General features: G+C 38.5%; 1 protein-coding gene across 1 annotated transcript; it reads right to left on the minus strand.

Annotated features, from left to right (window-relative positions):
- Window positions 1-683: 683 nt before the first annotated feature.
- Window positions 684-3,388, minus strand: LOC111883966 (glycosyltransferase BC10). The gene is made up of 2 exons (XM_023880292.3): window positions 2,263-3,388; window positions 684-1,469 (listed from the first exon to the last, which is right to left on the minus strand). The coding sequence occupies exons 1-2, from the start codon at window positions 2,833-2,835 to the stop codon at window positions 828-830; spliced, it is 1,215 nt and encodes a 404-aa protein (XP_023736060.1). The 5' UTR covers window positions 2,836-3,388; the 3' UTR covers window positions 684-827.
- Window positions 3,389-12,416: the final 9,028 nt, after the last annotated feature.

Genomic DNA, 12,416 nt, shown 5'->3' on the forward strand with positions numbered 1-12,416 from the left:
ACAAATGAAAAATTAAATAAAAAATGTTAAAACGGGGGATTTGGAGTGGGAGAGGGGTAATTTTGAAATTCAAAAGGGTGGGGTGGGGAAGGGCTGGGAAGGACAGAAATTCGAGATAGGGTGAAGGGTTGGGAAAGTAAAATGATAAAAATATTGAGATACTAAATTGGGCGTGACACTTGTGAATACGTGTTAGGGACTATTTGCAAAGTAAAATTCGGTATAAAAGCAAGCTAGAATTGCCCCAAATTATTGATCATCCATTACCATATATCATACTAAAGTTCAAATCTTTTTGTAGCCAATTGCCCATATAAATAATAGTATACTTTTTAGTCATATTAGACCAAACTTCAAACAAATGGATGCCCCATTGCTCCCACCATTTGTTGTAATTAAAATTGTCGTATGTGCCCTACTTATGCATTTCAAATTTGCTTTAATTGCTTTTCTCACCCATTTAATCCACCAATAACTATAAAAAGATATAATTATAATCTTAATTAACATAAAAATAATTTACAGATCCACATGACATTGACACGTTGCTATAATACTTCTTTTTTGATAAAACATATTGCTATCTCTCAATGAATGAGCACTTTATTATTCAATCGACTTGTAGATGATTTGCAATTTTGCATTAACTTATTAAAGACAACAATAGAACTGGATCATACTAATTAATTCCAATATTTTTTTTACTTTTGATTGATATTTGTTGCAAATTACAAGTATTTTAAATAAAAAGATCAAAATCTACAACACAAAGGGAATTCAAGCAACAAAACTTCCCATCAAAAACAAAATATGCCAACACACTAATTTCAAAACCCTAATAAACTAGACGCAAGTCCAAGTAAAGGGTCCAATGCACTCGGACTAAACTTCCGAGCAAACAAAAAACAAATGGACGTTTTTCCTTTATTATACGCACAATTCGTCCCATTATTCCTAATCGATCGTATCAAATTCTCCGTAACATCATCCGCCCCAAAAGTTGCCGGATGTGGGCCCCCCAGTGACCAATCAACATAAGTAACCGTCCGATTTGCATTAAGATCACCGTAAAACATGTGCACGAATGTAGGCAAGTAATGCTCATCGGGGTAGCAAGAAGGTAAGCAATATGATTTGAAGAGGTTGTAGTATTTTGTATCGGAGATTATTTTGATGCCAATTGTACGGTGGATCTCGAACCATTGAGACCCTTTTCTCCAATCACGGAGCTTGATGTCGGGTTTCATCCGACGGCTGTAACGACCCCGCCCGTAACGAGATGGGTCATCGTAGGAGTCTAGGAAGCTGTGTGTTGACCCGATGAGGTAGTTGTAGATGGTTGGGAAGTTGTATATTGGAATGCAACTTTCGGATAGGAGGATAAATCGGTCATTTGAGAAGTCAAGTAACGCGTTGCCTAGAAGTCGCCTTTCCGCATCGACTAGTGTCACTGTTCCCCATTTCACATCCTGAAAATGAAAGAAAAGAAATATAATTTGTGTTTGACATGTATTGGATTTGACTCGTAGCAACACAAAAAGGTGGAACAAGATGTTAACAAACATGGCCTAAACTCATGTTTGTCAAGTAGAATAGGGACTAGACAAAACAAAGAAATAGGTTTTAGTGCATTTGACATGTATTGACTAAGGTTGAGGTTGAGAGTTGAGACTCATGTCAATAAGACAAAAAATGCAATTTTTTGTCTTTTGCAAAAAGGTGGAACATGTGGGAGAGGGACTAGCAATCTCTCTCGTCTCTCCAAAAAAAAAAAAACATAAATACCCTCCTTGTCATTTTGAAAATAGCATTTGAAAACTTTTTTTTTTTTTTTTTGCTTATCTAATCATGTCACATGTAACAAACACAACCTAGGCCTAAGCCTAAAGCCTAAAACCCCATTTGTTGTGTAGGACAATAGTGATATAACAAATTTGGTACAGTTAGGGTGCATCAACAAAAATTGCAATTTTGTACCATGGAAACAGATGGGGTACCATGGAAACAGATGGGGTATACATGCAAAAGAATTGCAATTTGGTACAGTTAGGGTGCATCGTTATTAAAAAAGTTTATTTAGTACAACTCATGTGTACCATGTGACAAAGGCAACCTAAGAAAATTGACTAAAAACCCTACAAAAATCATCGATTTCTTCTGGGAAGAGATTCAAAATTCTGAACAAATTATCATTATATGCAATCATCTAAGCTAAGCAAGCATAAAACGATCATCAAAATAGGAACAGAATCATATTCATACCTGGCTAGGAATCTGTCGCTGATAAAAAACCGAAGAATTCTCATAATCCAAACGAACCCCAGGATTGCTATGAACATAAATCGAATACTTATTCTCATCTTGACCTCGAAAAAACCTCTCCCACAAAGGTAAGAATGGCAGAGGCCCTCTTGTCATGAACATAAACGCCAGCTTAGGCACTCGATCAAAAGGGTACTCAGGTTTATCAGGCACCATTGAAGCCCTCCAAAAGAGCTCGTTATCAGTCATTCGATGCGTCAGATTCTTAGGCATTCGAAAGCTCTCCATGCTTAAGCAATCGTCATTCTTGCAATTTGAATTCGTACTACAGTTCTGATCGTAAGTAGCTGTTTTGGCATAACTTGGCGCAGGAGCAGCCGTTGTGTAATCTGTATAGAAATTATCGGGCCTTGAAGTGATGAAATACCTATCGACATGTGAACTTGAAGTCAAACCAATTATTATACCGATGACGAAAAGAATTAGAAAGCAAAGAAGTCTAATTAATCCGATTGACGAATCTTTGAACACAAACTCATCTTTTTCCCCTCTACCCCTCATCTTATAATTCATTATACACAGAAAATAATACTCTAAATTAAATTAAATCGACGCTGATAAGTTGCAGAAATTTTGAGTTAGTGAACAGAGTTGAATTTCGAGACTGGGATTGTGTTCATCCAATCTACATTGTGTTGATGGAATTGCAGTTTCAATCGAAGTACGAGATCTAGGAAACTAAATCGAGTTGTTGAGATCGGTGGGTGGTTTTGAAGGGGGAAACTAGGGTTTGATGAGGAAGTTGATTGGATCATCAAAATCAAATCTGCCCACAACACAAGAGTAGAAATCAAAGGCGACCCATGTTAGGGTTTATAAAGGTTTAGAAAACCCACAAACACAAACATGCGAACTTGTGTTTATCGAGAAGTGAGAGATGGAAAATCGAACGAAGATTCGGGGAGTAACAAAGCATGAATATGTATGTGTTTTGTTGGAGAGAGAGAGAGAGAGAGAGAGAGAGAGAGAGAGAGGTTAAAGCAGAAAACTATGTAGAATCCAACATCATCGTTGTTAAAGAATAAAAAACAGCAGAGTCGTACTGTTGTAAATGACTTCGCCCCTCGTTTCTTCCACTTTTTGATTTGTTTAGGATTAGATCTTTTACAAATATTTGCTATTTTTTCCTTTCAATTAAATATTTCTTTTCCGATTTTATTATTCTTAAAAAAACTTTTCTCTATTTTAATATCTTCAAAAAATAGATATACATATAATGAATTTCTCTATATTCTTTCATTTTTATATTTAAGGGAATTTTTTTTGTGGTATTTTGTGGTTTGTTAGAATTGGAATTCAATTCCAATCATTTAATACGTTTTAATATTTAGATGGATTTCAAAATTATTTCCTAATACTTATGGAATTAAATTTCTAACATTTTTATTGTATATTAAAATTATAAAAAACTATATTGATCGTATTTAAATGGGATAATGACTTGAAAGAGTAACGAACTTTCGACTTTGTTCACATTTAGTCACTAAACTTTTTTTCGTTATCTATTTGTCATTAAACTATTGAAACTGTTCACATTTTACCCTTATGACCGGCTGTTACCGGTCATAAGGGTAAAATGTGAACAGTTTCAATAGTTTAGTGGCAAATAGATAACGAAAAAAAGTTTAGTGACTAAATGTGAACAAAATCGAAAGTTTGTTTCCCTCTAAAAAGTTCAATAGCTAAATGTGAACAAACTTCCTATTGTATTATGTTTTAGCAAATTATTTATTTTTGTTTAATTGTAGCAACATTTGTTGATGAAGAAATCTATGAAATAAAAAAACAAAATGTAACATCCAGATTTCCAGGTATCATAATTTAAGTATTTTTCTTTTGAGTTAAGAATAGGGACTCGACGAGTTGACGCCTCAACTCGTCGAGTAAGGTCGCGACTGATGACTCAGATTAATGAATGGACTCGACGAGTCGGTGAGGCGACTCGACGAGTCCACGCTGTTGGCAGAAACCCTAAATCTTTGGGCCCGAGCCATATTTAAAGGCACTTATGGCCTTCAATTGCGACTACCTTTCCCATAAGTGAGAACCCTAGCGAGCTTGAGTGTGTAGAGTGAGAGGAAGAGCTATCTTGAGCTTTTTGGTGTGATTTTGCAAGAAAGGAGAAGAGTTCCAGCAAAAGGGACCAAGGAAGGTTATTGTTCTTAGTTATTCAAGCAAGGAGCTTCATTTTAAGGTACAAAAATGAACCCCTTTCCTTCCCTATTGTGTAGATTCCATTTTGGGGTTAGGGCTTGAATCACTTCAAACCCCTCTTGCAAGTTTGTGTTATAGATCTGAACCCTTTTAGGTCCAAAGAGCCGAGAATATGAAGCTTTTGTAGAGTAAACCTTGGGGTTTGAAGTTACGAATCTGGACCCTTCTAGGTCCAGAGAGCCAAGAATATGAAGCTTTAGTAGAGTAAACCTTGGGTTTTGAAGTTAGGAAGCATTTATGGGATTTTATGGTATATATAGTTACTTTCATCTTACACATAGATATGAAGTATTTTATATAAATTACGTGTTATGTGTGCATATTATTTGAATCCTTGCTGTCTATGCTGGATGAACGATTTTATACATGTTTTAAAAGATTTAAACGGTATATTTATTTTATATCTACAAATATGTTGCGGATGAAACATGGGTAGATGAAATAGTTGGTGTGTGATGAAATAAAATGATGAGAGATAAGTGATGATAGAAAGGTGATGATAATTAGGTAAATAAATGATGATGAATAGGTGATGTAGGATGAAAAGAGATACCATAACCTTAACCGGAAATGTGGCGATGTAGTCATCTACCAGAGTATAGATGGCGACCATGAACTATTCTAGACAACCCATGGAAACACCAGTAGGCCCATAACCTGTAGGTGATGAATTACGAGTTCAGTCGATGTTGTAACTACATATTCATGCGATGATACTCTAACCCCTTACTATTAATTACGAGTTCAGACGATGTTGTAACTACGTATTCATGGGATGTCACAAATTCTGCATGCCAAACCAATGGTCATAATTCACATCAATGAGAATGATTCATTTTTTTGTAAAACCAAAATCAGATTGGAAATTTTGATTTTTGAGTTTGAAAAATGTCAAACCATTGGTTTTTTATTTCGGTTTCGGTTTTTTGTTTTTTTTTTAAATATATTTTCAGGGTTTTTATTTATTTATTTTTATTTTATAGATTTCTTCATCAACAAATGTTGCTACAATTTAACAAAAATAAATAATTTGCTAAAACTTAATACAAGAGGAAGTTTGTTCACATTTAGTCATTGAACTTTTTAGAGGGAAACGAACTTTTGATTTTGTTCATATTTAGTCACTAAACTTTTTTTCGTTATCTATTTGCCACTAAACTACTGAAACTGTTCACATTTTACCCTTATGACCGGTAACAGTCGGTCATAAGGGTAAAATGTGAACAGTTTTAATAGTTTAATGACAAATTGATAACGAAAAAAAGTTTAGTGACTAAATGTGAAAAAAGTCGAAAGTTCGTTACACTTTCAAGTCATTATCCCTATTTAAATTACATAAATAACCGTTAACTCTAATTCTTATTAACATGTATAGTATATATTAATATTTGTTTCGAAATTTGTTGTTTTGTGTAGACAAATATAATTCACTAGTTTATAACCCGTGAGAATCACGGTTATAAAATTATTTAAACCTTCGTATTAAAAAATCAAAATTATTAATTAATTATTTTAAATAAGTTATTACTTAAGAGATATTTTTTTACTTATATAAAATTATAATCGTTGATTTAAATAAATACGTGAAGTTATATCACCTTATAATTTGAAATTTAAAATGGAGAATCAATTATTAATTTAATGTAATTAAAATGAGAAATTTAAAATGGATAATTAATAGGTTGACAAAGTGGTATGATAAATGACATATAATATTAATGATGACTTTTAATAATATGACACTTGTCAGTACGACAATAAAACTATTTTTTTTTTGTTAGAATAGGAAGATTTGTTTTATATAAAAATAGTTTTAAACAATAAATTGGTAAACTTTAATTTTTATATTTTACGACTGTTATATAAAATAGTTAACAAATGAAAAGTACTGTTATTTGTTAGTTTATGTATCCCAAGACTTTTGATTAAATTACAATAAATAAAATATAGCAATTCCAAAAAAGAAATTGATCTTTTTTTTCTATTTGTTATCAACGTAAAACTTCAAAGATACGGTAATGAATACGAATCAGTTGTGGTTAATATATGTTTGATTGATATGAAATTGAAAACTAATTATATAATATGATAAAAGAGAAATTAAATATTCTTTTACATTTTATTTATATTTATCCTCCTATTATATCAAATGTTGACACGTGTCATATTTAATAGCTCATTTAAATGAAATTGATAATATTTTAGTCTACTTATCACTATTTAATGTGGATAAGAAGATAATAGGAATTAAATGTAGGAAAATTTTTAATTTCTTATGATAAAAATATATTTTTATTTATGTTTTGTAGCTTACTATTAATTTTAATAAAAACATAAAATTTTTATTTAATTAAAATTTTTATTTATTAAGTTCTTACCCACTTAATTGTAACGCCGTAAATTTTCAAACAAAATTTTCATTTTTAAATCACATAATTCCCATTAACACATTTCACAAAACCCTAAAGTGTCAAATTATAAAAAACACAAATCCATAATTGTTTGAATAAAAATCCAAGATCCTCAAAACATAACTTCATCTCATGTGTAAAATCAAATCGGCGCCTTCCTTAGATTCTGAGAAATACCTGAAACACATAACACATACACGGTAAACATAAAGCTTAGTGTGTTCCCTAAAATACCACACACATCTCATTAGCCTCTCATGGTTATATCTCAATAAAGACCCTCTGGTCAATGTGTCTTACTGGAGACCCTTCGGTCCTACAACTCGGGTTGGACCCTCCGATCCTAACTCAATGAAGCTCGGAATAATACACAACATAAATCACAAAGACATAATGCAAGATATCATAATACTTAATAATAGCATACAAGACCCTCCGGTCACACAAAGTTACCACTCATGGTACGTATAGTGAGAAGACTCACCTCGTAAGCCAGCAAGTAAACCTCGTACCCCTCGAACGGTCTAATCCTCGCCTACATGTCATAATCATCTCTAATTAACACTTATAACCACAACACTAAATAAATTCGGTCAACCTCTCTCTCTCCCTCTCTCTAACTCTTGGAATGGGTAAAAGACCAATTTACCCCTCCATGGTCTCCATAATCCAAGTCCTGACCAAACCCTAAAAGTCAATAGAAGTCAACACTCGAGTCAACAGTCCCTGTTTACCCAAATCGGCGAGTGCACCTATATGACTCGTCGAGTTCCTCCTACCCTCAGAAAAATCGGGAAAACTCCAACTCAACTCGTCGAGTTGTCTCGTCAGCTTGCCGAGTTGTAGCGCGTTCAGCCTATCAGGGGAAAGCCCTAACTGACTCGTCGAGTTGGCTCATGCACTCGTCGAGTCCCTCTTGACCAATTCTCATTCAGTCAATTCTAAGCAGAAATATTGTCCCAAACTCTAGATCTAACTTCCCAAGGCTGAAATACCACGTAAATCTGCAAGCTTTACGTCCATGCATGGCACCTAGCGCTAGAAATGCCAAAACAAGCTCTATTATAGGGTTTAATGCATAAAGGCTTGCCTTTAGCTTGATAAAGCTTGGATCTTTGGGCTCAAGGGACCTCCTACAGTCCAGATCTGAGGTTTAAATCTCATGACATGCTCAAATGAGTCAATAACCAAAAGATGGATGGGAGAAAACACTAAACCTCCCTAGAATGAGATCTAACAAAAGAAATGGTCAAGATGGCAACTTTTTACCTCAAAAAAGAAGCTAAACACCGAAGAACACCGGATCCAAAAGCTCTTTATCGTCCAAGGTCTCTTGCCCTTCAACTCTCCTCCAAGAATGCATTAAAACCCACAATATTAGCCTCTCTTTCTCTCACACAAGGTTACAACTCGATTAGGGTTTCTCACAGTGTAGTAAGGTGACAAGGGTGGCAGAAATGAGGGCTTAAGGTCCTTTAAATAGGACATAAACCTGGAAAATTAGGGTTTCCTTACACCGCTCCTACTTGTCGATTCGGGGTCCTCCGACTCGTCGAGTAGACTATAAAAATCTCGTAGCCATAATAGTCTCTACTCGGCGAGTTAATGATCCCCAAATCGTCGAGTTGCCCTGTCAAAAAGAAATAAAATAATTAACTATCATACCTGGGTGTCGGGATGTTACAATTCTCCACCACTAGAATCAGACTTCACCCTCGAAGTCATCCTCCTGAAACAACTCGGGGTACTGCTCTCGCATCTCGAACTTTGGCTCCCAAGTACACTCGAATCCCTTCCGATGTTGCCACCGAACTTGAACCAAAGGCACCTCTTTATTCCTCAAGACCTTTACATTCCTGTCCAAGATCGCTATCGGCCTCTCAATGTAGTTTAGACTCGCATCCACCTGAATGTCCTCAAAAGGGACCACCGTCGTCTCATCGACTACACACTTCCTCAGTTGGGATACATGGAAGGTGTTATGAATCTGATTCAACTCTGCAGGTAGCTCCAACCGATAAGCTACCTTACCCACTTGGGCGATCACCCTGAAAGGACTAATGTATCTAGGGCCCAGCTTGCCCCGCTTCCTGAATCAAATCACCCCTTTCCATGGGGACACCTTCAGGAGGACAAAATCTTCGACCTGGAACTCTAGCTCGGATCGTCGCCAGTCTGTGTAACTCTTCTGACGACTCTGGGTCGTCAGCAACCTCTGTCTGACCTGATGGATCTGCTTCGTCGTCTTAAGCACTATCTTAGTGCTCCCCATCACTCTCTACCCTACCTCCCCCAACAGATGGGAGTCCAATGCCTCCTCCCATATAAGAGCTCAAAGGGAGGCATACATATATTGGAATGGTGGATGTTGTTGTAAGAATACTCAGCCAAGGGCAAGTAAGTGTCCCAACTTCCATCGAAGTCCATAACACATGCATGTAGCATGTCCTCAAGCGTCTGAATTGTCGGCTCACTCTGCTGATCTGTCTATGGGTGAGATACGGTACTGAAGTGCAACCGGGTACCCAACACCTCATGAAATTTCTTCAAGAAACTGGAAGTAAAACACACATCCCGATCTGACCCTATTGATGTCGGCACTTCATGACGTGCCACCACCTCTCGTACGTAGATCTCAGCCAATTTCTCTTCAGAAGAGCCCTCACTGATAGCCAGAACATGAGCGCTCTTCGTCAACCGGTCTACAATAACCTATATCGTGTCGACACCTCGTGCAATCCTCGGTAATTTGGTGATAAAATCCATGGAAATTTGCTCCCACTTCCACTGGGGAATCTTTAGAGGCTGCAACGGGCCATGCAGATGCTGGTGCTCCGCCTTGACCTGAAGACAAGTCAAGCATCTCTCGACCACCCACACCATATTTCTCTTCATACAGGGTCACCAATAATCCCTCTTCAAATCCAAATACATCTTGGTGGCTCCCAGATGGATCGAGAATCTCGACCTATTGGCCTCCTCCATCAGAATATGTCGAGCTCCACCCGTATATGGAACCCAAATCCATCTGTGGAAAGTCATAAGCCTCCGATTATCCATCCCAAACTTAGAAATCTTCCCAGTTACTTGCTCTCTCTTCCGGTTCTCATGTCTCACGGCCACCACCTGGGCCTCTCAGATGGTTTCCAAGACTGGAGTCATCATCTTCATCCTCATACATATGTCTCGGATCAGAGCACTCACTGCTCTGCGACTCAGGGCATTGGCTACCACATTAGCCTTACCAGGGCGATACAAAATCTCATAGTCGTAGTCTTTCACTACATCCAACCACATCCTCTGTCTCATATTCAGTTTGGGCTGATCCATTAGGTACTTCAGGCTCTTATGGTCCATGTATATGGTACACCGGACACCATAGAGATAGCGGTGCCAAATCTTGAGGGCGAACACTACCGCCCCAACTCCAAATCGTGGGTGGGATACCTCGTCTCATGAGGCTTCAACTGCCTCGATACATATGCTATCACATGTCCCCTCTGCATCAGCACGACACCCATCCCTGATATAGATGCATCATAATATACTACGAAGTCCTCTACTCCCTCAAGAAGGGCTGACATCGGGGATTCGCATAGTCTCTGGCGAAGTGTCTCGAATGAGGCCTGCTGCTTGGGCCCCCAAGAAAAATTAATACCCTTCCTAGTCAATCTGGTAAGAGGAACGGCGATCTTGGAGAAATCTCTGATAAATCTCCGGTAGTAGCCTGCCAGGCCAACAAAACTCCTGATCTTGGATGGGGACCTCGACACCTCCCATCACATAATTGCCTCAATCTTGGCGGTGTCGACCAAAATCCCATTCTAGTTAACGAGGTGTCCTAAGAACTGTACCTCTTGTGACTAGAAATCACACTTGGAGAATTTGGCATAAAGCCTCTCCACCCTCAATACCCCAAGAACCTCCCAAAGATGCTCCTCGTGCTACTTTCTGGGCCTCGAGTAAACCAAAATGTCGTCAATGAACACGATCACTGACCTATCCAACATGGGCCTGCACACCCGGTTCATGAGATCCATGAACGCTGTCGGTGCGTTGGTGAGCCTGAAAGGCATCACCACAAACTCGTAGTTCCCATAATGAGTCCTAAAGGCCGTCTTCTAAATATCCTCCTTGCAAACTCTCATCTGATGATATCCAGATCTCAATCAATCTTGTAAAACCAAGACGCTCCCTGCAATTGATCGAATAAATCATCGATCCTCGGTTGTGGATAACGGTTCTTGATCGTCAGTTAGTTCAACTTCCGGTAATCGATGCATATCTGGTGTGAACCATCCTTTTTCTTTACAAAAAGGATTGGCGTTCCCCATGGTGAGATACTCGGTCTGATAAAACCCTTCCCCAGCAGCTCCTGAAGCTGCGAGGATAACTCCTGCATCTCGGGCGGCACAAGGCGATAAGGTGCCTTGGCAATAGGCACCGCAACCGGAACCAAATCAATCCAGAACTCCACCTGCCTCTCGGGAGGCACACCTGGCAATTGCTCAGGGAAAACGTTCGGGAACCCGCACACTATTAGCACCTTGGAGGTAGAACTTGGCCTCTCAGTGGTAACTCTCGTATCCATCACATAAGCTAAATACACCATACATCCCTGCTGTAAACTCTGTCTCGTCCTAGCAGTAGAGTAGAAAGCTGATCTAGATCTGGTCCCTTAGCTATACACAGTAAACACTCCCCCACTAGGGTCTCGTATAGTCACCAACTGACGCTCGCAGTCAATCACAACTCCAAAACGGCTCAACCAATCCATGCTCACTATGACACAGACATCACACATAGCTATCGGCACCAGATCTATAGGAAACTCAACATCGAAAATCTCTAACACACATCCCTGAAACACATCAGTGGCAAAAAACTGCATGCTCGTCAGCTATAGAAACCCTCAGTGTCCGACTCAACGCATCGTGTCTAACACTAATGTGATGAATAAAGTATAGAGACATAAAAGATCGACTTGCACCCGAGTCAAATAACACCAAAGTAAGCACAAAACTCACAAGAAAAGTACCTATATACAACATAGTATAAGCATAAACAAATCTAAAAAATAATAGGAATAAGGAAATACGTACCAGCCACTACATCGGTGTTGCGTGGACCTCCTCCGCTGTCAGCTGGAATGCTCTCCCACTAACTCTCGGGTTCTCGGCCTTCGCCGTCTGGCTATCAGTAGTACGCAAGGCAACGGGAGTGGGAGCGGAAGCCTGAACTGGTCTCTGAGTAAGCTAAGGATGCTCAAACTTTCAGTGGCCCGTCTGATTTGTAACGACCCGTCTCTGGTATGTTGCTTCCATTGCATTTATTTAGAAGTTTTCAAGAGGGACTCGGCGAGTCTATAGCCCGACTCGTCGAGTAGGGACGGGATTTCGAGCACGTGTTAGTCGGCGGCTCGACGAGTCCATATTCGGGACTCGACGAGTCTGCCTGCCAGGAAGAAAC

The sequence above is a fragment of the Lactuca sativa genome, chromosome 9 (assembly GCF_002870075.4).
Source record: "Lactuca sativa cultivar Salinas chromosome 9, Lsat_Salinas_v11, whole genome shotgun sequence".
Lineage (NCBI taxonomy): Eukaryota > Viridiplantae > Streptophyta > Magnoliopsida > Asterales > Asteraceae > Lactuca > Lactuca sativa.